This window comes from Melozone crissalis, unplaced genomic scaffold (genome assembly GCF_028551555.1).
Source record: "Melozone crissalis strain CALT ecotype California unplaced genomic scaffold, PUWL_Pcris_2 ptg000023l_1, whole genome shotgun sequence".
Taxonomy (NCBI): domain Eukaryota; kingdom Metazoa; phylum Chordata; class Aves; order Passeriformes; family Passerellidae; genus Melozone; species Melozone crissalis.
In genome coordinates this window covers 32,341,541-32,365,720 of record NW_026535801.1, presented here as the reverse complement: position 1 = coordinate 32,365,720, position 24,180 = coordinate 32,341,541, and the positions used below count along the sequence as shown (strand labels likewise).

General features: G+C 40.8%; 3 protein-coding genes across 5 annotated transcripts; 2 read left to right on the top strand and 1 right to left on the bottom strand.

Moving 5' to 3' along the window:
• Nucleotides 1–15: 15 nt before the first annotated feature.
• FAIM (Fas apoptotic inhibitory molecule) lies at nucleotides 16–7,097 on the top strand. Of its 3 annotated transcripts, none has more exons than XM_054277800.1 (6): nucleotides 25–54; nucleotides 1,502–1,559; nucleotides 2,213–2,348; nucleotides 2,703–2,931; nucleotides 4,359–4,408; nucleotides 5,829–6,183. In XM_054277800.1, exons 2-6 carry the CDS (start codon nucleotides 1,516–1,518, stop codon nucleotides 5,976–5,978), a joined length of 609 nt encoding a protein of 202 aa, XP_054133775.1. In that variant the 5' UTR covers nucleotides 25–54; nucleotides 1,502–1,515; the 3' UTR covers nucleotides 5,979–6,183. The 3 variants fall into 3 exon arrangements, with proteins under 3 accessions (XP_054133777.1, XP_054133775.1, XP_054133776.1); XM_054277801.1 differs by lacking the exon at nucleotides 25–54 and adding an exon at nucleotides 6,540–7,097 and having other exon boundaries at nucleotides 67–1,559; nucleotides 5,829–5,998; XM_054277802.1 differs by lacking the exon at nucleotides 1,502–1,559 and having other exon boundaries at nucleotides 16–54.
• A 794-nt stretch (nucleotides 7,098–7,891) lies between these two features.
• Nucleotides 7,892–15,885, bottom strand: PARP9 (poly(ADP-ribose) polymerase family member 9). Its single transcript, XM_054277798.1, has 8 exons — nucleotides 15,070–15,885; nucleotides 13,515–13,736; nucleotides 13,222–13,434; nucleotides 12,399–12,459; nucleotides 11,582–11,956; nucleotides 10,622–10,767; nucleotides 9,726–9,891; nucleotides 7,892–8,496 (listed from the first exon to the last, which is right to left on the bottom strand). The coding sequence occupies exons 1-8, from the start codon at nucleotides 15,883–15,885 to the stop codon at nucleotides 8,210–8,212; spliced, it is 2,286 nt and encodes a 761-aa protein (XP_054133773.1). The 3' UTR covers nucleotides 7,892–8,209.
• A 1,288-nt stretch (nucleotides 15,886–17,173) lies between these two features.
• Nucleotides 17,174–23,882, top strand: DTX3L (deltex E3 ubiquitin ligase 3L). Its single transcript, XM_054277799.1, has 5 exons — nucleotides 17,174–17,348; nucleotides 17,801–18,024; nucleotides 19,233–20,726; nucleotides 21,404–21,621; nucleotides 22,902–23,882. The coding sequence occupies exons 1-5, from the start codon at nucleotides 17,174–17,176 to the stop codon at nucleotides 22,969–22,971; spliced, it is 2,181 nt and encodes a 726-aa protein (XP_054133774.1). The 3' UTR covers nucleotides 22,972–23,882.
• The last annotated feature ends 298 nt before the right edge of the window (nucleotides 23,883–24,180 follow it).

Sequence of the window (24,180 nt, the reverse complement as noted above, 5' to 3'; positions counted from 1 at the left end):
CGCGGGCGCCGCCATTTTGCGGCGCGGGAGGCGAGGGGAGGAGACCGGGCGGAGGTAGGAGCGGGGACACGGCGGGAGCTGAGGCGGGCGCGGGGCTAATAAAAACAAAAAATAAAGACAGGAAGAAATGGAGAAAGCTCGTTGCTGGCGGTAACGGTGGGGGCAGATCTGCCGGCTTCGGAGCTCGTGCATTTCCCGGGACGCCACCCCGCGATGAGCGCTGCCGGGATTAGATGGATGGACTGGGAGCCGCAATCCCAGCCTAGTTTTCAGAACGAGCCTTCCGTGGATAAACACCGCCTCGGGCTGCTGAGCTGGTCGGTGAATAGCGGCGGTGGTGCAGCGGTGCTGTGTGTCCCTGCTTCGGAGCAGGGGCCGCAGACGCCGCGCCCGCTCCCTCATGGAGACCGCCCGGCTCTCCCTTGGGATGCGGGGGGATCGCTGGCCTCAGCAAACACCCCCGGCTACAGTCTGCGTTCGGCCTTGGTGCAAAATAAACGTGTATCGCTTCATTACCATGATTTGAGGGGAAAAAATAAAAAAGGAATTTGTGTGGTCTGGGATGCTTCTTAACCCTTTCAGCATTGATCCTAAGTGATGCCTAAAGCCAACGCCGCAGGATTGCGGCCTGCCCGGGCGATGAGGGCTCCGGGCTGTCCGGGACCCTCTTCGGGCACCTCCCGGGCCGCCCCTTGTGCCGAGCCGGTCTGTGCCGAGCCTGCTCCCCGGAGCCCAGGAGGGAAATGTGTCCTGCCCGACTCCCACCGTGTGCCCAGGGACGCCGCCTTTGCAAGAACCAGAAACTTCAGGAGCGGCCAAAACGACCCCCTCATTTATTAGCACATTTATTATTAGCACGTTTGTTTATTGATAGGTACAAACATGACCGATCATGATGAAATTATTGAGTGAAAATAATACACTAAAAACCGGTGGTTATAAAACACCGTCGCGGTCTAAAATCCACTTAAGAAATTAGCTCCTTGTGGCTCACATAGATTTTGTGGCTGAATTGCCAGGTCAAATTTACTAATGTGCTTGTTGAAAGCTGCTACAGTGGTTTAGAAGAGGGAGGAGGTGGAATTACTGCCTGTGCTATTTCCAGTCCCATGTTCATTATGGTCTGGGACTGAGATGGGCAGCTCTGGATTGGGTTCATGCTTTGGTCAAACTGTTAATTTCTAAACTCTGGCAGCCCATTTTTCCATCCAGTAACTGACAAAGTTATGAGGAGCTAGTAAAGGTAGGACAAACTTTACTCGCGCTTATTTGGTTTTGTAAAATACAATATTTTTAAAAATACTTGCCTTTCTGTCTTAGAGAAAGATGGTTGTATTTTAAGTGTTTTTATTTTATCATATATATGACAGCACTGCATGTTAGTTAATGATGCTAAATGTCCTTTATCTTAGCTGGAGAAAATGATGAAACTTTAGACTTCAGCGCTTCTCTCCTACTATTCTGCTTTTCTATTTTTTCTTGCTGCTAATTGGATTAAAAGCTCTTTTGGCTTCTATGGCATCCGGTGAGGAGATTACTGTCTGTGACGATGAAATAAGGTAAAAAATCAGAACTGTGATATGAGCAGATTTGGAAAGATATCCACAGTTCCAGTGGTCACTTATGACTGTATCTAAACTTTAAAAATTACTTGAATAAAAGGATATCTTACCAGATCCTTTCCCCTGTGTCTGTGTGTGCAGAGTTGCATATCCAAATGGTGTAGGTTGTGTTTATGAGATTAGAGACAAATCTATTAACACAGCAAATAGCTAAACTGGTCATACTATTTTTTCAAGTCTAAAAAGCTGAAACACTTTCTTTGAGACCAATAAAATAATGTATTTTAATGCCTACTAAGAAATAGCAGAACTGTCCAGGAGTATCTTAAGACTAAATGAAACTTTGTTACCTATTGTCACCTGAATTTGGAGTTTTAGAGGCTAGATGGGTAGCTGTGTCTTTGTACTGTTTGTACTGTTTGTCAAAATGAGTCTGTTTAACTGTTTATATTTTGTGATGTTTTGTCATATCCGAATGTCTGAAAAACATGAAAATATAAGCAGTTCTGTAAGCTTATTCTTTCAAGTCTCATTTTGTATTTGCAAAAAGTGCAAATACAAAAGCAGAAGAAGCAGCAAAGCTTTGAACTGCAGACATTGGGACTTGAACTTTCAACAACAATTAATTTGCTTTGTTGGTTTCTCCTTAGGTCTCGGTACAGCCACCTAGAGAAGATGACAGATTTGGTGGCTGTTTGGGAAGTAGCTTTAAGTGATGGTGTTCATAAGATTGAATTTGAACATGGGACCACTTCAGGAAAGCGTGTTGTCTATGTTGATGGAAAGGTGAAATTGCTATGTGCTCAAAATTCACTGTGCTACACATTATATAAATGCACTTCCTTGCAACACACATCACAACAAACAAAAGGCTAATAATGCAAGTGAGGTACATTCAGTTAATTACCTAGTTTAATAAAATGCATCATTCTTTTTTTCAGTTCCAATTAAGGTGTGACTATTCATGAAGTGCTTTGCTGTCCTTGGGCAGAGGCACTCTGTGCATACAAAGCACTATGGATGCATTCATCCCAAGTGTTCAGTACTGAGCTGTCTCCTGACTTCCAGTTCAATTTTTTAATATTAAAACATGCAATCAGGTTTTTCAATTAATACCCTCTTTGTGTTTTTTTTCTACAGGAAGAAATAAGAAGAGAATGGATGTTTAAATTAGTGGGCAAAGAAACATTCACTGTTGGAGCTACTAAAACTAAAGCTGCTATTAACATTGATGCAGTCAGTGGCTTTGCATATGAATATACCTTGGAGATCAATGGAAAGAGTCTCAAGCAGTATATAGAGAACAGGTTAAAAACAACCAATACTTGGATATTGAACTTGGCAGGTACAGACTATAGAATTGTCCTAGGTAAGTAAGCATTGAGTGACTACATGTTACTGCCTTTGAATAAACTGTGTGCATTTAAAAACTGGTAACTAAGAGAAAGTTCTGATGTAGCTCTGATGCTGTATAAAATCCTGGGGGATGTGGAAGTTTGGAATGAGATGCCAAAGACAGTCTGAAAAGCAATGCTCTTGTTACACATGTGTGAGTCTACAGCAGCATGGTCTAGATTTGGGTGGGGGGGAGTTGGGAGGCAATACTGCTGCTGCCTCCATAGAGCTGCCCTGGCCAGGCAGTTCTCCAGGTGCAGCCTGCTACAGAAACCTTACCTGCATTGTGATCAAACCTCACATGGGTCTGAATTTGTTCAGCAGGTAACCAGGCTTTCCTTCCACAAATCATCAGCCATGGTCAAGAAGTCTTTATCTGAAGTGCAACAATGTTATTCCATATTTTTGATAGATTGATGAGCATCCTTTTTTCTGCATCACTTCTTATCTACAAACTTAAACTAAAACTTTCCAATGATGTTCTTTCACTTTCTTAATAGTAAGGCAATACCTTGCTTCTCTTCTGCCCTCCCTTTCCCAGTTACATTAGAAGCAGGTGGGAGGAAGGATCCTGTGAGGAATTTGTCTGTGGCATCCAGTGGGAAAACTTCCCCTTGGGCATTGCTGATGGTTAGAGCTGGAGACAAGAGATCTCAGACTATGATTTCGTCTTAAACCTCAGCACAAAATGAACTGCCCTTAGATGTAGGGGAGCAATGAAGAAAGACAGTTTTAGACAGAAACAGTTAAGTCTTCGTAGAATTTTAATCTCACTATGCTTACTGAAAGACAAGCAGGGTTCAGCTCTGTGCTGATGTTGTGTCAGTGACAGTGTCAGTAAAGGGAATTCTACAGCAAAGTAATTTAAGGAGGATGTGCTGGAAGAAGTAAAAGAATATTCTGCTTCAAGCTCAAAAAACCCCTAAGATTGATATTTAAAGTGGTACTTGGTGCTTTCAAAATATTAAGAATACAGACAGTTTGATGGATGTTAAATAATGCTGCTTTTGAATTAATTTGACCTGGAAAAAGAGAGCTTTATTGAATAACCAGCACTCACTCAAATAATTAGCAGAAATTACTTCACTTTTCTGTCTTGTAAATTTTTTCAGTTTAAGACTGTCAGAGTATCTCTGGCACTATTCAAAAGAACACAGTGTTAATAGCCAGGGCTAGGGAGGGGTAAAAATGTATCTTCAAAGCAAAAGTTGATGACAGAGCCTCTTCTCTAGGCAGTGTGAGAGCAAGCCCTGTAGCTCAGGTATTACAGCTACTTTGGAACTTCTTTTGGGAATTGAAAGTAAAATTCAACAGTAGATTTTTAAAATTCCTAGATCCTTGTTGGTAGGGCCAAAAATAATGAACTTGCTCTTTCTACCTTGTTTTTCTTTTCCTTCACAGAAAAGGACACCATGGATGTGTGGTGCAATGGTCAAAAGATGGAAACAGCGGTATGTGGTCCTTAGCAAAGGCTCTTCCAGGCTGTGGATAGATAAGCAAAGTTTGGCAGAATAGGCCCCAGAGGGGCACACTACCTCCCTTTACCAAAGAGGCCAAGGCAGCCAGGATGCTCCTGGTCTGTTCCAAAAGACCTTCACTGAATTTTCTAATGGGCAGTATTTCAGTTCATATGTCAAACATCTGCAGGTTAAGGATAAATGATGCTTTTCTTTAGCCTTTTCAGACAAACAAAAGAAATTTGAGTCAGTTGTGCAGGGCTTTTAGGAAGAAAACTTTCTGGTTTTCCTTCTGGGAAGGATTTGAGTTTGATGCAGAGTGTAGAGCCACTGCATCCAAACCTGCTTGTGATAGTTGTCACTGAAAGTTGAACACATGTAGTCTGTTATGACTGATGCTTTTTGCCATTTTGAGATGCTCCTAATACTTAGGGCTTAAGAGCCTCATTGGAACAAGTCAAATCTTTAACTTGATCACATCTGCATTAATTTTCAGACCAGGCTGACAGCTAGGTGGTTTAATCTCTTTGGTATCTCTCTGTTTTCTGATGATTTTCAATATGCACACCAGGCAGGCTTCCCCATCCTTGAAGGATGTGCTTTCTCACCAGGGGGTGTCAAAGCTTTTACTGCTGCCACAAGGAAGCCCCTGGATGAGTACAAATGGTAAAATCAACAGTTCTGCTATACCTGAGAGCAGGATGAAAAGATTCACCAAATGTTTGCTTAGTAATCAGTGGAAGAAGCCTTATCTTCCAGTAAATCAGGACTTGTTCTCCTGATGGCTCAGCCTTTTCTACAATGTACTGAAAGCACTCTCAGGTGTCCTTGCAAGCTGTGAGTGCAGGTTTAGTGCCAAACTGTGCTTCCATTGGAGCAGCACCCATTAGTTCTGCTGTCACAAACATCATGACAAAAACACAGCCATGCCTGGGAAAATCTGTAACAGGAAATTCCAGAAGTGCAGCAGGAGATGTGTGTCCAAGATTCACAACTGTTGTACTTGAGTCAGGGCCCTGCTGTAGAAGGCATCCTGAATTCTTCACCTTTCACTGCCACTTGAGCACAGGTTTGTGTGGCATCTACTGGCTGTGCAGCACAACTTGGCAGGTGCTGCCTTTCCTGGTTTTGTTTACTGACATGAATCACTAGTATTGATTCACAAACTCCAACCTTCCCATTTCTGATTGTGTGACATTTTCATTGTCAGCTGATACTCACCAATCTTTAACTGGGCACCTTGACAGAGCCCTGCCTGAGATGCAGCAGCTTTGTTCAGCTCTCAGGCAGTCCTTGTCACAGGTACCTAAAGCTGCTGTAACTGTGGCAGCTGCAAGTGATCTTGACATTGATGCATTCGAGCTTTTCATTTATTAAAATATCAAGTGTCTGTTTTTATTCTTGTCTCTCCCAGGGTGAATTTGTGGAAGATGGGACTGAAACTCACTTCACTGTTGCTGACCACAGCTGTTGCATTAAGGCTGTCAGTAGTGGGAAACGAAAGGAAGGAATTATTCATACCCTTATTGTGGACAACAGAGAAATCCCAGAGGTTGTGGAATAGCCTCTGCTTAACTGATTAGGGTAGGGCTAAGATCAGGAATTTTCAATTACTGTGGTAATTATTTTAATATGTACTACTTGGTACATCTAGTTTGTGCTGGGTTTATTTTCTAGTTTCTGAACACAAAATTATTCTTTTTGAGGACCAGATGAAAATAATTATGTACAACCTCTTATATTACCCATTTTTTAAAAAAAGCTATATATATTTAGAATATATAGCATATCACTACGTGTGGAGAACACTGGTGAAACAGAAATTCTATGTCAGGAAAAATCATGCTATAATAAAATAAAAGATAAATATTCAGTAACACTGAATCCTTAACTGCAGGTGGATGTGGAGGGAAGAGAAAGCCTGTACTGGGCACAGGAGTAAGATGTTAAAAGCTTTCTCTAGAATTATTTTTTCTATTAAACTGACTATGGACCTTTCCAGATACAGTTCAGGGAAATTACATAGTTAATAAAAAGGTTAATAATTAAATACATAGTTACCAATACTTGTGTTACAGTATTAAATTAATACTGAGTTATGAAAACTGTTCTCTATTCCCACTAGGAGCAAGATGTTACATTGTGCCAAAAATAACATTACTTTCGGTGGTCTGGAAACTGATGCTGTAGTTCAGAAACTCTGAGTTTTTTCAAAAAAGAAAACAGAAGAAAAAATAATTCCTGCCATGAACCCCCTTTAAAAATATCTCTTGGAGCATGCTGATATAAGAACTTACCTTTGTTCAGTGCTAACAAATCTTAAATGTACAACTGTGTGTTTTTATGGCAGTAATGTGTGAATCAAGAAATATGAGGACCAAGGGGACAGAAATGGAAAACAGTTGATTACTTTAATGGAATAGTTAAAATAGGAATAGACTAATTCTGTTTTCAGAATTGCAGCATAATTTCTAAGAGCAACCTTTGGACTTGAGAGCAAAACTCTTGTGTTAGAGACTCACACTACAAAACTACCTTTGAAACAGCAAGCATAGCTAATCTTAAAAATAATTTTTAAAAAACCCAAAATATGAATATATTAATCTAAAAGTTTGTTTTGCAATGGTTGAAAAATATTTCCACTCGTAACCTCAGAATTCAGAATTAAACTTTTATAACTTAATTTCTCTTGGACTTGTGAGTGGTTCCTAGCACTACAACTACTAGCTCAGGAGTTGCAGGTGCAGTACAAGCATCCTGGGAATCCATTAACAAATTATTTTGAAAAGTTTTATTGAATGCTAATTTCATCTGTGTTTTAGAGATCAGCAGGCTTTACTAGAGGAGGTTTCCAGGTACCTAAGTGCTGGACTGAATCCCCTTTCACACTGGAATTACTGCAACAGCTCTTGGGCTTTTCTGTGTATTTGCTTCAGGTCACTGCAGAAGCAATGTGGGGATTCCTGGCTACAAGGCTGACAGTGTAATCTTTAAAAGATGTTGGTAAAAGTAGATTAATTGAAAAATAATTTCAAGCTGTAGCTTGAACCAGTTCTCTACTATTTTATAACCTTTCAAAGAGATTGAATGCTGCTGAGAAATCTGAAGCTCATGTACAGTACAAATCACATTCTTAAGACTATAGAAAAATACAAGTTACAGATAGTGACATTCATACTTTTTATTTTGAATATGTGCATCTACAGTGCTTGAAGTAACTAATAAAAAATGTACAGCAGTCATTGTAAGAAATCATGAAGCATTGCCTCATGTTTGTCGTAACTGTATATAATAGCATGTCTCTAAGCAGAAAACAGCTCTCATCTGCAGCATTCTCCTACCTTAAGTCAAAAGAAAACTTAAGGCTCGAAAGGCACAACCAAGATTTCTTGTGTTTCCCTGATATATGCAATGTGTCAGATTAAGAAAACGCAGTGGAAGAGTGAGAGCCTACACAAACATCAAGCATTTAGTCACAAGCTGAGATCACGTTAAGGAATAAAGTCAATGATCAGGAATGTTAAATGCTAATGTTAAATGTTACACTGGACTTTGGAATGCTTTCCTTTCTGCTTCCATTCACAGGTAATTTTGTCCTAATCTCTTTAAGATGTTAACATACTCTTTTGTAACAAATATTTCAGAGAGCTTTTCAGGAAGCACTCTGACCATAGAACACTACTAAGCACAGCATCCTCTTAAATCTTAGTGCTAGACTTTGTTCTCAGAGGGTCTTCAGCACAGCTACAGTTCTGCTCTGTTCCCACTGAGGATCCTGCTGGTTTCCTCCAGGAGCTACAGTGGGGAACAAGTCAGCAAATACTGTGGAAGGGCTGCAAAACCATTGAAAATGACAAAGGTCTCAGGATAGTGCAAATTATCTACTAAACTGTCATAAAATGTAAAGGCATTGCCACTCAGGGCTGGTGGCATAATACAAGATGGCTGGCCTGAAGTGTATTTGCCAGTTACTACATCAGCCTCAAACACATACATTTTAGAATCCATTCCCCATGTAGCTTTATCCTTGGCCAGGTGCCTCAGGTTCTTTGTAAAGTAGATGCCAGCTCCATATTTTTGTTCTGGAAAGAAAAAGAAAAATATTCAGAAGAGAAAGCACTTAGCAGTTGGTTCTTTGAGGGTGGTAGTTCCAAGAGACTGCTTGATTCTGAGTTACAAGTGATGTGACTGCTCCACGTGTGCCATCCTTTTGGAGGTTAATTTTCATGGAGTGCCTCTGATGCTTGCACTGACCTCCCACTGAAACCATGAGCAATGACAGCTGATGGCCATTCCAGTTAACTGCTAACTGTTCAGATTTATCTCTCAATGCAGTGATTGAATCATCAAGGTCTAAAGGATTTCTATGAAATAAATACATGACTCACACTCCAGTCATCATGTACAAGGGGCTCTGATAAACAATAAAAGGCAGCAAGATCTGATCTTGATAAGGTAAACTACAAAAAAAAAAAAAGCTCTGAGATTTATATGAAAAATGTATCAAGTGGAAAAGTGCAAAGAAATTAGACCATCATCTTACTGCTTTTAAAGTTTGGAAATGTGCATGGACATTACACAGACAAAGAAAGGCAAATCTCCACTTTTTGAACAGTTTATTGCTTGAAATCCCAATTCTGCAATTGGCATGCAAAATATCACACACTTCACTTACTGCAGGATGAAGCACTGAATGCTTATTCTTTCCCTTTATGAAAGCATCTGTCTGCTACAATATTTCATGGATTCACAACTTTCCTCCAAGTGTACTTTACTCCAAATGGAAGCTCAAGCAATGAAATCATCTGCTGTCTCTGACCACACCTGATCTGAGCAGGGGCCTGGGCTGCACGACCCTCAGAAGCCTCTGCCAGCCACAGTGTTCTGTGGTGCCCTTGAACGTGCTTTGGAGCACCTTGAACGTGCTTTGGAGCACCTTGAGCGTGCTTTGGAGCACCTTGAACGTGCTTTGGAGCACCAAGCTGCTGAGTGCATGTTTGCAGCAGTTACATAAGGACACTGACTTTCTTTACAGTGATACCACAAAATAAAACTTGGACATGGAATTACGTGCATACTAATAATTCTGTCTAGTGTTTGGGCTAGGCTTGAATTCAGGCTTATCTTCCTAGAGCCTTGCTGGCTCTACAGTATCAGGAAACCTTACTGTATATAATAAAGTAAGCTCATACAAATCTAAATACAAGTAAAAACAGTTCTTACTGAGGAATGCCATTTTTTCTAATTTTAACCTGAGTTTAGTATTCAGTCACTGTTCATTTTGATTATAGATGCCAAAGGAAGTTTTTACCTTCTGGTGGAGAATATATCCTGTGAAATCCAGTTTGGCAAACTGAGCCACAGAACTCAGGAGGAACATTCTGGTACAACTTTTGAGTTGCTTTGGAGCTACCATCTACTTTTTTTTTCATTTGTTGGAATGCAGCAGATAGGAGTGGATTATGTATCTTTTCAATCTGTAAGATAAATAACAGCTTAGCATAAGCAGATGGAGACTAATTATGAATCCATAAGTGCTTTTATTAAGGCTGTGTTCTTCAATGCTTTAGCCTTTGCTTTAGCCTATAAGCATTGACCACATAGTGGACTGAAGTATCTGAAGTGTGCAACTGATCCAAAGAAAAGAATCATACCACTAGCCCATGCCTCCCCCACTGAAATCACTGGGAATATTTCCTGGTGTACTGACTTTCAGTCCTTGAGTTGTGCTGAAGGGATTAAGTCCACCTCCTGTTCAGTAAAGCAGTGATACCCAAGAATGATTCCAGCTTTAACACACAATCACATCAGAACTCTGGCACATTTTTAGCGTTAAGCTCACAAAAACAAAATAGACACTGAATTAGTGTCCTGGAATACTGTACTTAATTTACCCCACCAATCTCATATTTCTCTAGAATTCTATAGAGGGGCATTTGAAGCATGAAGTATGAGGGAGAACATACAATACAATTAAAAAGAGTTCTCAGAATTTAATCATTTTTTTGAGTGACTATTTGCATTGCATTTAAAATACTATTAATTCAGATTAAAGACTGGATCTGTTTTAAGGATGAGGTTGATTTGATCTTAACTTTTAAAAGCAATGCATTGAAATAGCTAATCTGAATTTTTTACACTCATATGAAATATGTTAGTTCAAATATATGAGCTGAGATACAGTTTCTCCATGAATATCCTCCTTACCCTGAGAACACGAAGTCCAGCTTTTTCAAACTCTTTCTGTCTGTCTTTAAACTCCTGGAGGTGGCAGTCTACTGGTGAAATTGGGATGTACTCCGTGGTACTTGACATGTGAAAGTCTTCTGAAAGCTGACCTGCTTCTGCTTGGCCTGGATAAGAATAAGGGAGCAAAATTTTCATATATTGTAATGCCTGAAGCAAAGGCAAGGGAGGCAGATCCACTACTTTAGCTGGTGGTTTAATTAGGAACAAAGAATGTTAAATGTTCTCTGAAGTAATGTCAGAGGCTAATATTGAGAGGGACTAGTAGATACATACAAAGATGTATGTAAATGTATTCTGTTTTTCTGCATGTATTATAAAGAAACCAGGAGAGAAGAAACTAAAGAAAAGCAATTTATGATCTCCATGACACCTCTTCACAGCTGAGCTTTCAAATAAAGGTATCTATCTTGAATGATTATCAAAACACAAATTAAAACTGATCACTCCGTAGCTTTCTGTAATGCCATTAGTTCTATCAATTGTTCATGACAGCTCTGCAGAACAAGTCCACTGCTGAGCCCTGACACAGTGGTCCAGCTGTAGCCAGCAAGAGCTCAGCAAAGGTGTGTGTTAATGAAATGCAAAGTTTGTAAATCCCCAGTGGCCAGGCTTTAGGGTGAAGGTATCCTGGAGGGAGCTCCACTACAGCTGGATATCCACCATGGCCAGCCCCTGTATAAACTGTGCCCTACTGGGAATGCTGCCAAGTGAGAGACCACAGCTAACAAATGGTCTTCCAGGGGCTCACACGGTGAGAGTACAGGGATATCAGTAATTAAAGCAATACTCAGTATGTGCGTGTGAACTGAATGTATCTCTGTCTCCTCTCAGCAATACAGAGATATGTTGCTTCATACTTAACCTTGTTTAGGCACTTAATTACTTAATTAGTGTTTAGGCACTATTTACTTTACATACACATTGAGTAGAGCAGTTTCTCTTGTTCAGCCATGGCCTTCTCTTGCACACGAAGCAGTAATTCTTCAGCTGTGAGCACTGTATCAATCAAAACATCAGGAGGGCCCTGAAATTCCAGTTTTGCTTGTCCATCTCTCACTTCTTCTGACACACATACACTGGAAGGCTGGTGTCGAGAGAGTTCTGCAAACTCCTCTTTTCCAAAGCAAAAAATGTAGTTGTTTTTAATAACAGCATGGGAACCTTCCTGAATTTTCATTATTTCTTGGAGCCACGATTCTGCTGCTCCCAGTGCTGTGGGTGTGTACCCTCTAAGTTCAATCACAGGTTCACTCCTTGCAGGCTCTTTTGCAGTCTGACTGCCTGACTCTGTCCCTGGAAGATATATATATATTTTTAATGCAAGTGCATTGAAAGAGAGAGAAGCTTTCAAGGGCTGACACAAATTCCTTCTTGTAATCCCAGCTGTACAGTGCAAGAAACACACTACTCTTCTGGTATGCTCAAAAAAGAGATTAGCTATGAAGAGGTAAGGTTTCCAGGATATACACACACATATGGAGAATTTATCTGCCTTTCACTAAATTACTTCCAACAAATTAGGCAATGACAATGGGTTTTAAGTCTTAAAAGGGTCTGCCCAGTTCCACTCCTATAAATGTAAAGCTACTAAGTGCTCATGAGTTTTTGCTTCCTCCTCTCCCCAAGACACATATTTAACCACTAAGCTCCCTATTTTAAAGGGAATTCTGTGATTACAGATTCTCAAATTGGGAGTACTCATTTACATGAAATGCCCTTTTTGTTCATTACTTACCCAAAGGATCACTTCTGCTTTCCAGTTTGCATTTTGCTGAATAAAATTTTCTCAAGACAACCTTGAAAGATAAAAGTTTAGGAGCAGTTTGCAATTTCTAATCAAATACGCAATTAATATCTTCAAAACACTGTTAGACAAGCAGTTTACACCCCCACCCCTGATTCTGAAATTGCTAACACTGGCATTTGTCAGCTTTTCCCAAAATGTTATTCCTGACAATATCAAATGCATTCCTGTTCTTCTGCATCTCCTAAGGTAACACACCTTACACACTGAGTGGCACCTTTACCAACTCCTTGTGGTTGTAGCCTATGTCATGCTACCACATAAGATAAAGGTGTTCATTACTTGCATTTTAATGCTGATGCATCTTTACTCAGTTTTAAAATCCAGACTATTCTCCTGCCTGTCTATTTGAAAAGCTTCTATTATGTTAGCTCATATATGTTGATAGTGTTTTGCCTTCAGAGCTCCATACAAAAAACCAAAACTGACTGTAAATATTTCCTGAGGAGGAATGTTTGTTCCTTAATGAGTTAAGAGTAGACTCTTTCTTATACATTCACTGACAGACATGAGAATTTTAAAGCTCTCTCCTCTTTTTATCAGACTACAGGCTGCAGACCTCTAGTTTAGTGAGGAGAAAATAAGTATTTACAAAGATTGAGTATCTGTTAATGAGAGCAATAGTTTCACAAAGGGACCTGCTGCTCACAATTGTTGTTAGTACAGAACAGACTATCCTCATTTTTAGTCATCTATGGAAATACTTTTAGAGTTTTCTGACTTCCTTATGGGTAGTTAACAACAAATTGGTTACCTCATAGGCAGCACGGTCACCTGGGCAAATGACAAACTGCACTTCTCTCTTCTTGTTAGGATATACCCTGGCAAAAGTTAAAACTGCTTCTATCATGGTGTCTGCCACTGTGTCAACAGGCAGCTTTGGTGACCAATTTATTGGAAAAGACACTGAGGGACATGAGTATTCCTGAAAGTGACCCAGGCATCTTTTCACTGCATCCTTCAATTCCTGCAGGAAAAACAAAGTCTTTCAGTCCTCACATCACCCAACATGAGAATCCACCGAGATCCAAAGTAAGTGATCATCACCTCAAGCTGTAGCACCGGGTGCTGGCACTGCAATAGCACATGCAGGACAAATGTAGAGAGCAGCTGATGGGTTCCCATTATCAGGGGCTCCTTAAAACGTGTTAGATGTTTAAGATGATGATTAACTTCCTTCAGAAAAGCTGGATCCTCTTTTTCCAGCAGTCTTGAAGATTGAGAGGAAAGCCCATCCCTGGCATTCATGAGGTTAATAATAGCTGTATTCTGCAAGGAAAGAGTGTAAATTTCAGTGCACTACAAACTGACTATTTGCAAGCCTTGCTATTATAGAGAGCATTTTTTCTAAGCACAATTCCTGTACAGAGGCCTGACTGCCACAGATCAGCTGCTTGAATTTTCTTACTACTTACTGCTAGAGCACTGGAACACATCAAAGTGTGCACTTTGCAGTGGCAGTTCAGGAACCAACAGTGTGCACAAAGCTGTTCCAGTCATCAAGAGTGCACTGAACAGAATTATTACTCTCATATCTAAGTGACCCACGTGCCAGTTATCAGCAGGAGAGAACTATGGATGTGGCTGTCATCCCAGCCTTAGGGTAGCAAGGACACATCACCAAATAGCAGTGGCAGTACACATAAGGGAACTGCAAAGCTGTGATTGTTTCCAATACAAATTGTTTCCAATGGAAAAAGCAGATTCCCATTGTAGGTGCCCTGTATTTAAAATATCAAAACCACAAAAAACTTATTTACAGAATGCTGATAACAGCAGTAATTGTTCTAACCTTAACTGTTGAATATTATCTAAAGACACAAGAACATGTTTTCTTCATGGTCTTGAGGGCATGTGCATCTTTCAGTGCTATAGAATTGGTTAATAAAATTCCCTGCAAGGTCAATTTTGCAATCCTTTGTTCTTACACCAAAAACCCAAACTTCCTTTTAAATTATGACACTTCTTTAAAATAAAAATTTATTTATTTTTAAGATATAGTATTTGCTAAAAGTAAATGCCATTCCTGTGATGTACCTTGCAGTCTAAGAGCTCTGTTGAATTCCTATGACTGAGGTCATCTATTTTGCATCATATTTTCTAGCTAAAAAGTTAAACAATTCAAGTAATGCTCTATTTAAAGGTAAGGTGCACATCATCTGTGTATGTTATTTTCTGCTGTTTCAGTGTTTGCTGAATAATTCTAGTAATGGAGTTATAAGAACATAAATTATAGGAAAAAAAGCAGGGCAGGAAATAAGAGACTACTTCTATGGAGTACATTATAAAATGTAAACTTCTACATAATTAGAAGATAAACCTTAACAGAGATGAATTATTAAATCCTTCAATCTTTAGCTGCTTCCTGTTATAACAGCATATATACAAAAACAAAATAAAAACATTTCAAAGTTCAACACCCATTTAGACAAAAACCAACTCCTTGCTACTATGATTTAATTACCATGTGTAAATTCTCGTCAAACTGAGAAGAAAACCGTTTAGTGGACTGATACAACATGTGTTCTGAACTCTTGGGCTCCAAATCCTGCAAAGACTTGGGAGGCAGCACCATGTTCCACAAATGACAGGACAGACTCACCTTCAGATCTTCGGGGTGCTGTTCTATGATGCGCATGCGAATGTTTTGATGCACGAGGTGAGGTGAGCTTAGTGCAGCTGGCACAGTGTCTTCAAGTGAACTGGTGTCACCCAGAAACTCTTCACAGGCCTTCTTTATTGCTGCCACTGTAGACTCCTCAATGTTCACCAGGCGGATTTCCCTGAGACAGCCTGGTGGATTTGTCTCAACAAATTCCTTTACAGCCATTACAATCACTTTAGAACACAAATCAATTGGGAAGGCATAGATACCTGAACTCACTGCTGGGATAGCCACAGACTTTAAAGCTCTTCCTGGAGCACTGACACAACGCAGAACATTCAAAATAGCATTGTGAAGTAGATGACAACATCTTTCCTTTTCGCGAATATCCCACCTTGGACCAACTGCATGAATAATTATCTTACAAGGAAGCTTCCCTCCACCTGTAATTGCTATGTCACCAACTTTGACTTCTCCATAGCTATGAACATAAAGCTTGCTTTCCTTTTCTATTTCTGGCCCTCCAGCTTTTACAAGGGCAAGAGCAAGACCTGCTGCATGTTCCAGATACCCATTGGCTGCATTCACCACAGCATCGACCTTGTGTCTTGTGAGATCATCCTTATAAACACAAACGTCAATGCCCGATTTCACTTTTTTCCTGTATACTTCACCAGTGCTTTTTGCTGCTTTTCTGAAGGCCAACGTACAAGCAAACCTTTTGGAAACGAGATTATTTAGACAGTTTTCTCTTCTCTTAAGAGTTTCATAGGCATCTCTACTGATGGGCATCATCAAATTGACCTCATCCATTACGATGTTTGACCCTAGGATACAGAATATAAAGTGAAATAGAAGGTATTACTATCAAAACATTTATTTTTATCTAGAAGTGTGGTTTATAGCTCTCAATTTTATCCTACTATCATTGCTAAACAATATGTTTTACACACTCTAATATTTTCTCTCCCCTTTTCATAGGTTTAGAGAAGCCAAGGAGGTTCATTTAACTGTGCCACAGAAATCTTATACTGAGTTTTAATTCTGTGAGTCCATTAGTCTGCACTTAAAGCCCACAAGCAAATTCCTTCTTTGTATGGAACTTCGTATGAACTCAGAAAAGCTTTTAAAAGCACATTTTTAAGGAACAGTTTTTACAGTATAACTGTGGCTATAGAGCCCTCTCCTGGCAGATGTCAGCAGTACTATACTACAGCAGTTATGTTAATTAGTTTAAATCAACTTGTGTGAGTTTAGTTGAACTTTCCTCCGGGGTATACTACCTGCTTGTAAAAAGTCAGACGTTTTGCACTTATAAAGTATACATGCTGACTCATTAAAAGACTTCTGAGCTCTTGCTTTTAAAAGAGAAATGCAAGAAAGTCCTGTTGAAGTAATTAATAATAATGTTGATTCATAACCGTGTCTATTTCACATTAATTATGAATTTCAGGTTGCTTTTGGCTTTTGTTTTCCAGTTTGCTGGCAGTAGCTGTCAGTTTTCAACTTACATAAAAGTCCACATTCCGCAGATGGCAAAACGAGAGGCTTACCTAAAGCGGGCTTCCCTCTGAGGAAATCTGAAACGTAACTCTATTGTAACAAAAAGAGAAAAAAAGGAAAAGAGAAAGTAAATGTTACAAGCAATAAAGTACATGAGCTGCCTTCCTACAAGAGAGATTCTGTTGCAAATCAAACCAGCACCAGTTTTTCAAACATCTATACGAAGTTTTCTAGTGTTTAAAACGCTGCTGGGAGCTGCGGGAGCTCTGTGGGTGAAGTTGCCCTCAGATTCCTGCAGCTCCGGCTGACTCTCAGCAGTGCGAGGCCGGGCGGAGCCATTCCGGAGCGCCGGGCCACAAGACGGGACTGCTGCGTTTCCCTCAGCCCCGCCGGGGGCTCCCGCCGCACCCGGACCCCTGAGGCAGCCGCCGCCCCGGGCCCCTGTCCCCCTGCCCCGCTTCTCTACCTGGACGACCCCCATCTCGCTCAGGGCGGATCCGCAGCGCTCGGAGCTGCGGGCGGAGCGGCAAGCGAAAGCGAAAGCGAGCGGCGGAGCGGGAAGCGAAAGCGAAAGCGGCCGGCGGGGCGGTGTGGGATGATGGCGGCCGCGCCGCTGCTGGTGCGGGTGAGCCCTGCGCCCGCCGCCGCCGACAAGGCGATCTACAAGCTCCTGAAATACTTCCAGTCGGGAAAGCGGTCGGGGGGCGGCGAGTGCAGCGTGCGCCCGGGCCCCGAGGCCGGCACCTACTGGGTGGACTTCTCTAAGGAGCAAGGTACGGGCCGGGCGTGGGGGCGGCTGTGAGTGGACTGGAAATGGCTGCCAGGCACCATTTAGTGTCCCTGGGCAGGGCAGCTCTGGGGCCGCGGGTGATCATCACGTTTGCAGGTAACTTTATCAGTCTTTGTCCAAATTCAGAAAGGGTCTCATTAATGTATATAAATATCCTAAGGGCCTGCCAGACTTTTCGGTGGTAGCCAGCCACAGGACAAGGAGCAGAGGGCATAAACTAAAACACAAGAAATTTCACCTTAACATGAGGAGGAATTTCTTTACATCGAGGGTGGCAGAGCAGTAGGACAGGCTAGCCAGGAGGGTCGTGGCGTCTCTGTCTCTCGACACATTCCGGATGACCCTGCCTTGCTCCTGGAGTTGGGTGGGATGATCTCCAGAGGTTCCTTCCTGCCATAACAGTTCTGTGATTCTGTCATTCTGAAATTACCACAGATAGGAAGCGTGTGGAATCCCGCTCAAAGCACACCTTGGAATTGGATGCAAGATGCTGCGAGATCGTCATCCTGCCGGGAGAAGGGGCCCCGGGCAAGAGCCGGGTTACAGCGCACGCCGCTGCCAGCCACAGCAAAGGCACTGCCGGCCCTTCCCTGCCCCGGCAGCAGCAGCGGGACAGCGGTGCCTGTGGGGCCACAGCAAAGGAAGACCTTACCAAAAAGGTGCATCAGGAACAGCAATGTCACAACCTGCCCTGCTTGTAGTTCCATGAGTTCTTTATGTTGCACTTAAATATTTTGTGCCAAAAAAAAAGTCATTTATGTGATCTTAGATAATGAAATGGGGGCCAGGAGTGGCATTTGAGTGCTGGAGCAGAGGTCAATCTACACATGTTTACAGGCAGCATGGTTTCCAGCCTGACTCTGGCAGGTGCCAGCCACTATTCCCCAAAGCAGCACTCTGGCAGGTTTCAGGGGTAGTGTGCACCAAGGGCTGCTCTCAAAAGGTAGAAGAATAGTCTCAGATTTGGGTCCTTTCCACCTGCACCTACTCTTCCACCTACCTTTCACCTACTCTTTCCAGCTTTCCACCTACTCTTTCAACATGGTTTGCACCTTGAGGCAACCCTAATTATCTCCATCTCTTCAGCATTAAAAAAGTCTGCTGTGATGCAACATAGCACCACAAACATGATTTCAGACACTTTGAACTGAAAGTTACACAGAAAAGATCAGCTGTGTTTAGGGATATGGGATAGGGCAACATGGTGTGGATGTGGCTCTACCAAGACACTGATATCTGGCTCAGAGGGTTTTACCCTGTTTTGCTTGGTAACGTAGGTGTAGCTTTTGAAGTATAGCATGGGTTAACATAGTGTTTACCTGGCATCTATACTGCACATCTCCCTATCCTTCTGTCTGTGTGAAGTACAAAGGGAATGTGTTCATTATTATTTTTCAGAATCCTGTTTTCTGCCCTAACTCTTGGAGTTACTAAAGCATGACTTCTGGGAAAATTTTAAAGAAAGATAGTGAGTGAAAACTAGAGAGTCTAATATTAATAAGAACAATGAAATATAACTTACAAGTCATATTAAAACATGTTGTGTCTGTGTAACCTGGCTCTAAGGGGATAGACATTATTTTGGGTCACAGTCTCAGCCTAAATAGCAGAGTTGCTGTCTTTCCTCCTGCAGTGCTGGTGACATTAGGGCATTTCATTTTTGCTGCTGACTTAGAAGCAGATTTGTGCTATTTGCCTGTTTGTACTGTTAGTGTATGTGACATAAAAGAAATACTGTGTGCAAACTTGTTTGTAGTAATCTGGCACTACTGGGGTGGACAGAGCTTCTCCCTGCTGAAAATACAGAAGTAGCAAGCAGAGAACCTTAGACAAAACTAATGTTGATGTGTTCTTGTCTTTTCTGTAGATATTTCTTACAGTATCTGCTACTTTGAATACCAGTATGTTCACTGAAGACCAAAGGGAGAAAATTACCATTATGTGTCCAAACTTAAAGAGAGAAGGAAGCCCTGGCGTGGATGGCTCTGAGAAATTGACAGGAGATTTTACAGATATTGAAAAAGCTTATCACTACTTTGAAGATATCCTTGCAGGCAAAGACCCAAACCAGGATTTTTCACATTCTGATTGTAAGAATGGTTTGAAAGACGAAAATGGCCTGAATACTGAAGAAACAGTTGAGTTTATAGTTGTGACAGCTCTCTATGAATATTTTATTCATACCCACAAAGAGGAAATCAAAGAACTACACGAAAGGTTTGGAGCATGTATAAGAAGTAAAGATTTCAATGAGCATAACACATTCATATACATATCTTCCAATCAAAGTCCTGCATTGTTACAAGCAGCTAGTGATTCTTTTATCAGAACCTTCCAGGAAGCTACAAAAGATCTGACAGAGGAAAAAGTTCCCATAACTAAGATTGACACATTAGAAGAGACAATAGTAAAATTAAATAAAAAGTTTAGAAATCTTCTTGCTAAAGAGGAAGGGAATCAGTTGCTACTCCGAGGTCCAAGGAGTGAGATTTTAGCTGCCCAAATATTTCTAGCAGGGGAAGGTGAGAACAACCAAGCTGAAAAGAATATGAAAATATCATCTCAATGGTACAAATACAGGGATGGAATTGAAGTTGATGCCTCGGTATTTAAATTGTTGGAAACCATACTAAGGCAAGAAATTGAAAACATAAATGGCAAATTTGATACACTGGTAGAAATAAAAGAGAGGTCATACGGCCAGAAGGCCATAATATTTAGGCCTAAATCTGAAACTTCTGATATGTCATCACATGCTACTGAAAGTTTTATCAGTGCATTTCAGAGTGCCTCTGCACTGTTAAGAGAAAAAGGCATCAGCGTGAAGCTTTCAGAAGATCAGAAGAAAACTTTAAGTGTGCTGCCTAATGCTAAGAAATTTGAAGACCTTAATGTAAAACTTCAGAAGAATGAAGTTGCTGAAAAGTGCACGAAGTCCCTTCTTAACACTGAAGGGACACAAACTAGAAATAGGGCACCACTGTCCTCTGACCTCAGCTCTCAAGAAGCTACAGGAGCATCTAAGAAGTCCAGTGTTAGGAAAAAGAATAACCTTTCTTCTGAAGGACAGACTCAGGCAAAGACAGTAGAAAAAGAAGATGATGAATGTCCAATTTGCAGGGACAAAATTGAAAATAAAGAAATATTAGAAAAGTGCAAACATGCATTTTGCAAAGCTTGCATTGACAGAGCCATGGTTTATAAACAAGCTTGTCCAGTTTGTAACACTGTCTGTGGAGTCCTGACAGGAAACCAACCAGAGGGAACAATGTCAACTAAAACAATCAGTTCGTCTCTTCCTGGTTATCCCAACTGTGGCACCATTGAAATTGACTATTTTATGAGTGGTGGTATTCAAACTGTAAGTATGCTTAAATATTTCTTAAAGATATTTTTCCCACAACAAAACCAATATTGAGTACAAAATTAATTCTTTTCCCATTACTTGAATGCATGTTCAGGGAGGACATTTCTTTATTTTGTACAAATCTGCAAGTGTTTAATTCAATCTTTTTGGGCATGATTAAGTAAATACAGTAGGAATGAAATAGTCAGATGATCAGCCTCCGTTTTATATGCACCAGGACAGAGATACCTGTCTTTAATTTGTACAGTGGGAGTAACTGAACTGAAATCTATGCAGTGATATCATATAAGCAAAGTATAGTGAGAATTTCTGGGATGTTCTCTTTGCTGTGGACACCAATGGACAATAATGAATAGTGGGCTGGTTTGGTGAGAGCTTTCCAGGTGAGATCTCTCCTTATGTTATTTGCCTGGATTCGTGACTAGGACTGAGAATGGAGTAAATTAAAAAAGTCACAGGTGCAGCACCATGCATTTGGGAGAGAAAAGAGGGAAAACCAAATTTAAAACTAGCAATGGGTGCATGAGTGATGACAAGAAAGTGTGAATGACATTTATACGAAATAAAGTATCTAAAGAGAAAAAACTCAGAATTAGTTATCAGTCATGCTATGTCCTTCTGAATGATTTATGATATACAGTGTGGATTTGTTTTGTTTTTCTACAAAACAGAGCAGCCATCCAAACCCAGGGCAGCGTTATGGGCCTGCTCACCGAAAAGCGTATTTACCTGACAACGAGGAAGGGCGAGAAATTCTGCAGCTCCTCAGAAGGGCCTTTCAGCAGAAATTGATTTTCACAGTGGGGCAGTCACATACTACTGGTGCACAAAATGTTATCACATGGAATGATATTCACCACAAAACTGCCATTGATGGAGGACCTACCCAGTAAGTAGTCTTGTCTTTATGCAATACTGTTGTTCCTCAGATGTGTCAGGAAGACTGCCTTGAATATCTTCCACATTTAGAGCTTTCAGATTTTGTCACTAACAGAGTGATTGATTGTGGAATGCCCTATGGATCCAGTTGTTAACCACCTTCCCCTGTTTGGACAGTTGGAACAAGGATGAGCTTAGTGTTCTGCTGCCCCTCAGACTACTCATTCACCAATGAGTTTGTAAGGTACTTAGTTAACAACTGCTTTGATTAGAACCTACAGGACAAGCTTTTGATGACAACTAAGGTTGGATTCCTGATCTATGCCTCTCCTGTTACCTGCTGTTCTGCACCAGGAGGTGCTGGTCCATTATGATCCTGGTAAAGATGGCACTCATCATGTTGTAAAATGTGATTTGAAATTCTGCTTAACAGAGCTAACAGCAGGAAGTGAGACTGTAGTGCAGATATGGTCGTGTCCTTTTAGATGCTAGGAGCCAAGAGTTGTGCAGCACTTGGTGGGTCAGAGCACAGGACACAGTGCCAGCCCCAGCCATAAAAAGGGTTACCCCATTTTGGCCATTCAAGCTGTCAGAGGATTTTCTGAGTGAGTAGATGACTGCCCTATCCAGTATTTCTTGAGGATTTGCTGCACTTAAATGAAAGGAGCAATCACCAGGACAGTGTGAGCTGCCTGCAGCAGAGACAAGAGGGAATCTTGGACCAATCCTTTCAAGCTTGTTGCAACCTGTAAGGGGTAGGTGGTGTCTTGCAAGCTCTAAAGGCTCATGTCTAGATCCTCCTGACTGGGCTAGGATCATTAAAAGAGCAAAAAATACCAGTTTTTCTTTACCCTTCACTCTGTGCAAATCCTCTCTCTTGCTTATCACATGCTTCATATGCAGTTGTGGTGTTGCACTACTTCAAGTCTAGAGGTGCCATTGTCTTTCTCATTTGAAGGCTCACTTGGATATGCTTCAGGTCTGATTTTCTTTTTAAAAGATATATACCCAAACACCCTATCATTTTGAAGGGAGACCCCAGGCAGCTTTGAAAATCAAGTTCTTTGTATCAATTTGGACAACAAAAAGTAGCAGCTCCTTAAGTTTGTAGCTTTATGCTCTCTGTATTGTTTCTGTGACTGGCAGTATGGGTCTGTTTTCTCTCTAGGGCAAGAACTGCATAAAATTTGTGAAGAGATTTCTAAAAAGACTTTGATGAGATGGTTTTGTAGAATTGTCAAGTGCTTCATTACAGAAATAGCCCAAACAATTCTCCTTTTCTTCTCCTAGGTTTGGTTACCCAGATCCTTCTTATCTGCAGCGTGTTCGATCAGAATTGAAAGCAAAAGGAATTGAATAAGGAAATCTATCAACTCTCAATTCTTAAGTGCAATGACTGAACAAACATACAGCAGTTAATGTGCTATTCAAGCTCTGAGGGAAGTTGCTTTGTTTAACTACCTATCTAAATTGCTTGTATTTCACAGTTAGCTAAGAAAAGTAATCTTTTCTCATCAAACAATGTATGTTCTTTTCACAAATCATTTACTTCCTATATATGTAGCCTTTACAAAATTTGGTTCTTGGGAGTGTAGTATCAGTACTGTTTGCACTTTGTGTATCTTGCTGTACTAGCAAATCTAATTGGCCCTTTTCCCCACAACTCTCCAGTCTGATTTCCAAAACCCTTTAGATCCACTACTTTTATTAGATGAAACACTTCTCTTAGCTTTGCATTATGATGTCTGCCAGCATGGCTGGCATCATGTAACCTAATCTAATCTAAATCTAAAATTTGTATGCAAATTTGTATGCAAATATGTAATCTAATCTAAAATTTGTATGCAGCTGTGACAGTGTTAGCTGTGATAAGGTTATGGACTTTTGCTTCTTTTCACGGTAGAAATTGCCTTGGTGATTTGAGTTTTGCATGTGAAATTAGCCATGGGTCATGTACAAGTGGGTACATGGATGCTCAGCTCTGCAGAAGTGCTGAATGCTGAGAGCTGTGTTGGAGCTGTGGGAAGTAACAGTGTCTGTGTCCATATCTGACAGTGGGCTCCTGGTTCTGTGCCTGCCATTGTGCTTAACTACAACCTTAAAATCACTTTTTCAACTATAAAACTGTATTCTTTCAATTGCATCCAATATAGGTTTAAATTGTATCATAAAGATACTCTGCAGTGCCTAAATAACCTGATGATTACCTGTGTGGTGGTGTGTCACACAGACATGATTTTCAGTAAGTTGAACCATTTCTCTAAGGCTACTGAGGACAGCTAATAAAGAAAATACAAAAATACCATGTGTGTTTCTTCTGTAGGGGTTTTTCCTCCTTTTTGCAATACATATAGCTGTATATATTTTTTAGATTTAGGAGCTTCCCTGCAACACCATGTTTTGGGGCAGTTTGGACTCCATGCCACCCCCCTTTTTAAAAATGTATTACCTTGGGGTTTTTTTATTATTTTAAGATTCCCACACTGTGAATAGGCACTACAACTTTGCCACCTTGACTTTCAGATTTGGTAAGAATGGGCACCATTTGGTTTCCATGTGGGTTGGGATG

What these genes read in the sequence shown, in the direction of transcription:
- FAIM (XM_054277801.1), top strand. Translation starts at nt 1,516, where the DNA reads ATGGCATCCGGTGAGGAGATTACTGTCTGTGACGATGAAATAAG. An exon ending in GTCTGTGACGATGAAATAAG is followed by an intron (nt 1,560 to 2,212) that starts GTAAAAAATCAG and finishes GTTTCTCCTTAG; the next exon opens with GTCTCGGTACAGCCACCTAG. An exon ending in AGACTATAGAATTGTCCTAG is followed by an intron (nt 2,932 to 4,358) that starts GTAAGTAAGCAT and finishes TTTCCTTCACAG; the next exon opens with AAAAGGACACCATGGATGTG.
- PARP9 (XM_054277798.1), bottom strand. Translation starts at nt 15,885, where the DNA reads ATGGATGAGGTCAATTTGATGATGCCCATCAGTAGAGATGCCTATGAA. An exon ending in AGCACCCCGAAGATCTGAAG is followed by an intron (nt 13,737 to 15,069) that starts GTGAGTCTGTCC and finishes CTTTCCTTGCAG; the next exon opens with AATACAGCTATTATTAACCT. An exon ending in ACCCGGTGCTACAGCTTGAG is followed by an intron (nt 13,435 to 13,514) that starts GTGATGATCACT and finishes TTTTTCCTGCAG; the next exon opens with GAATTGAAGGATGCAGTGAA.
- DTX3L (XM_054277799.1), top strand. Translation starts at nt 17,174, where the DNA reads ATGGCGGCCGCGCCGCTGCTGGTGCGGGTGAGCCCTGCGCCCGCCGCC. An exon ending in GGACTTCTCTAAGGAGCAAG is followed by an intron (nt 17,349 to 17,800) that starts GTACGGGCCGGG and finishes AAATTACCACAG; the next exon opens with ATAGGAAGCGTGTGGAATCC. An exon ending in ATTGATGGAGGACCTACCCA is followed by an intron (nt 21,622 to 22,901) that starts GTAAGTAGTCTT and finishes TTCTTCTCCTAG; the next exon opens with GTTTGGTTACCCAGATCCTT.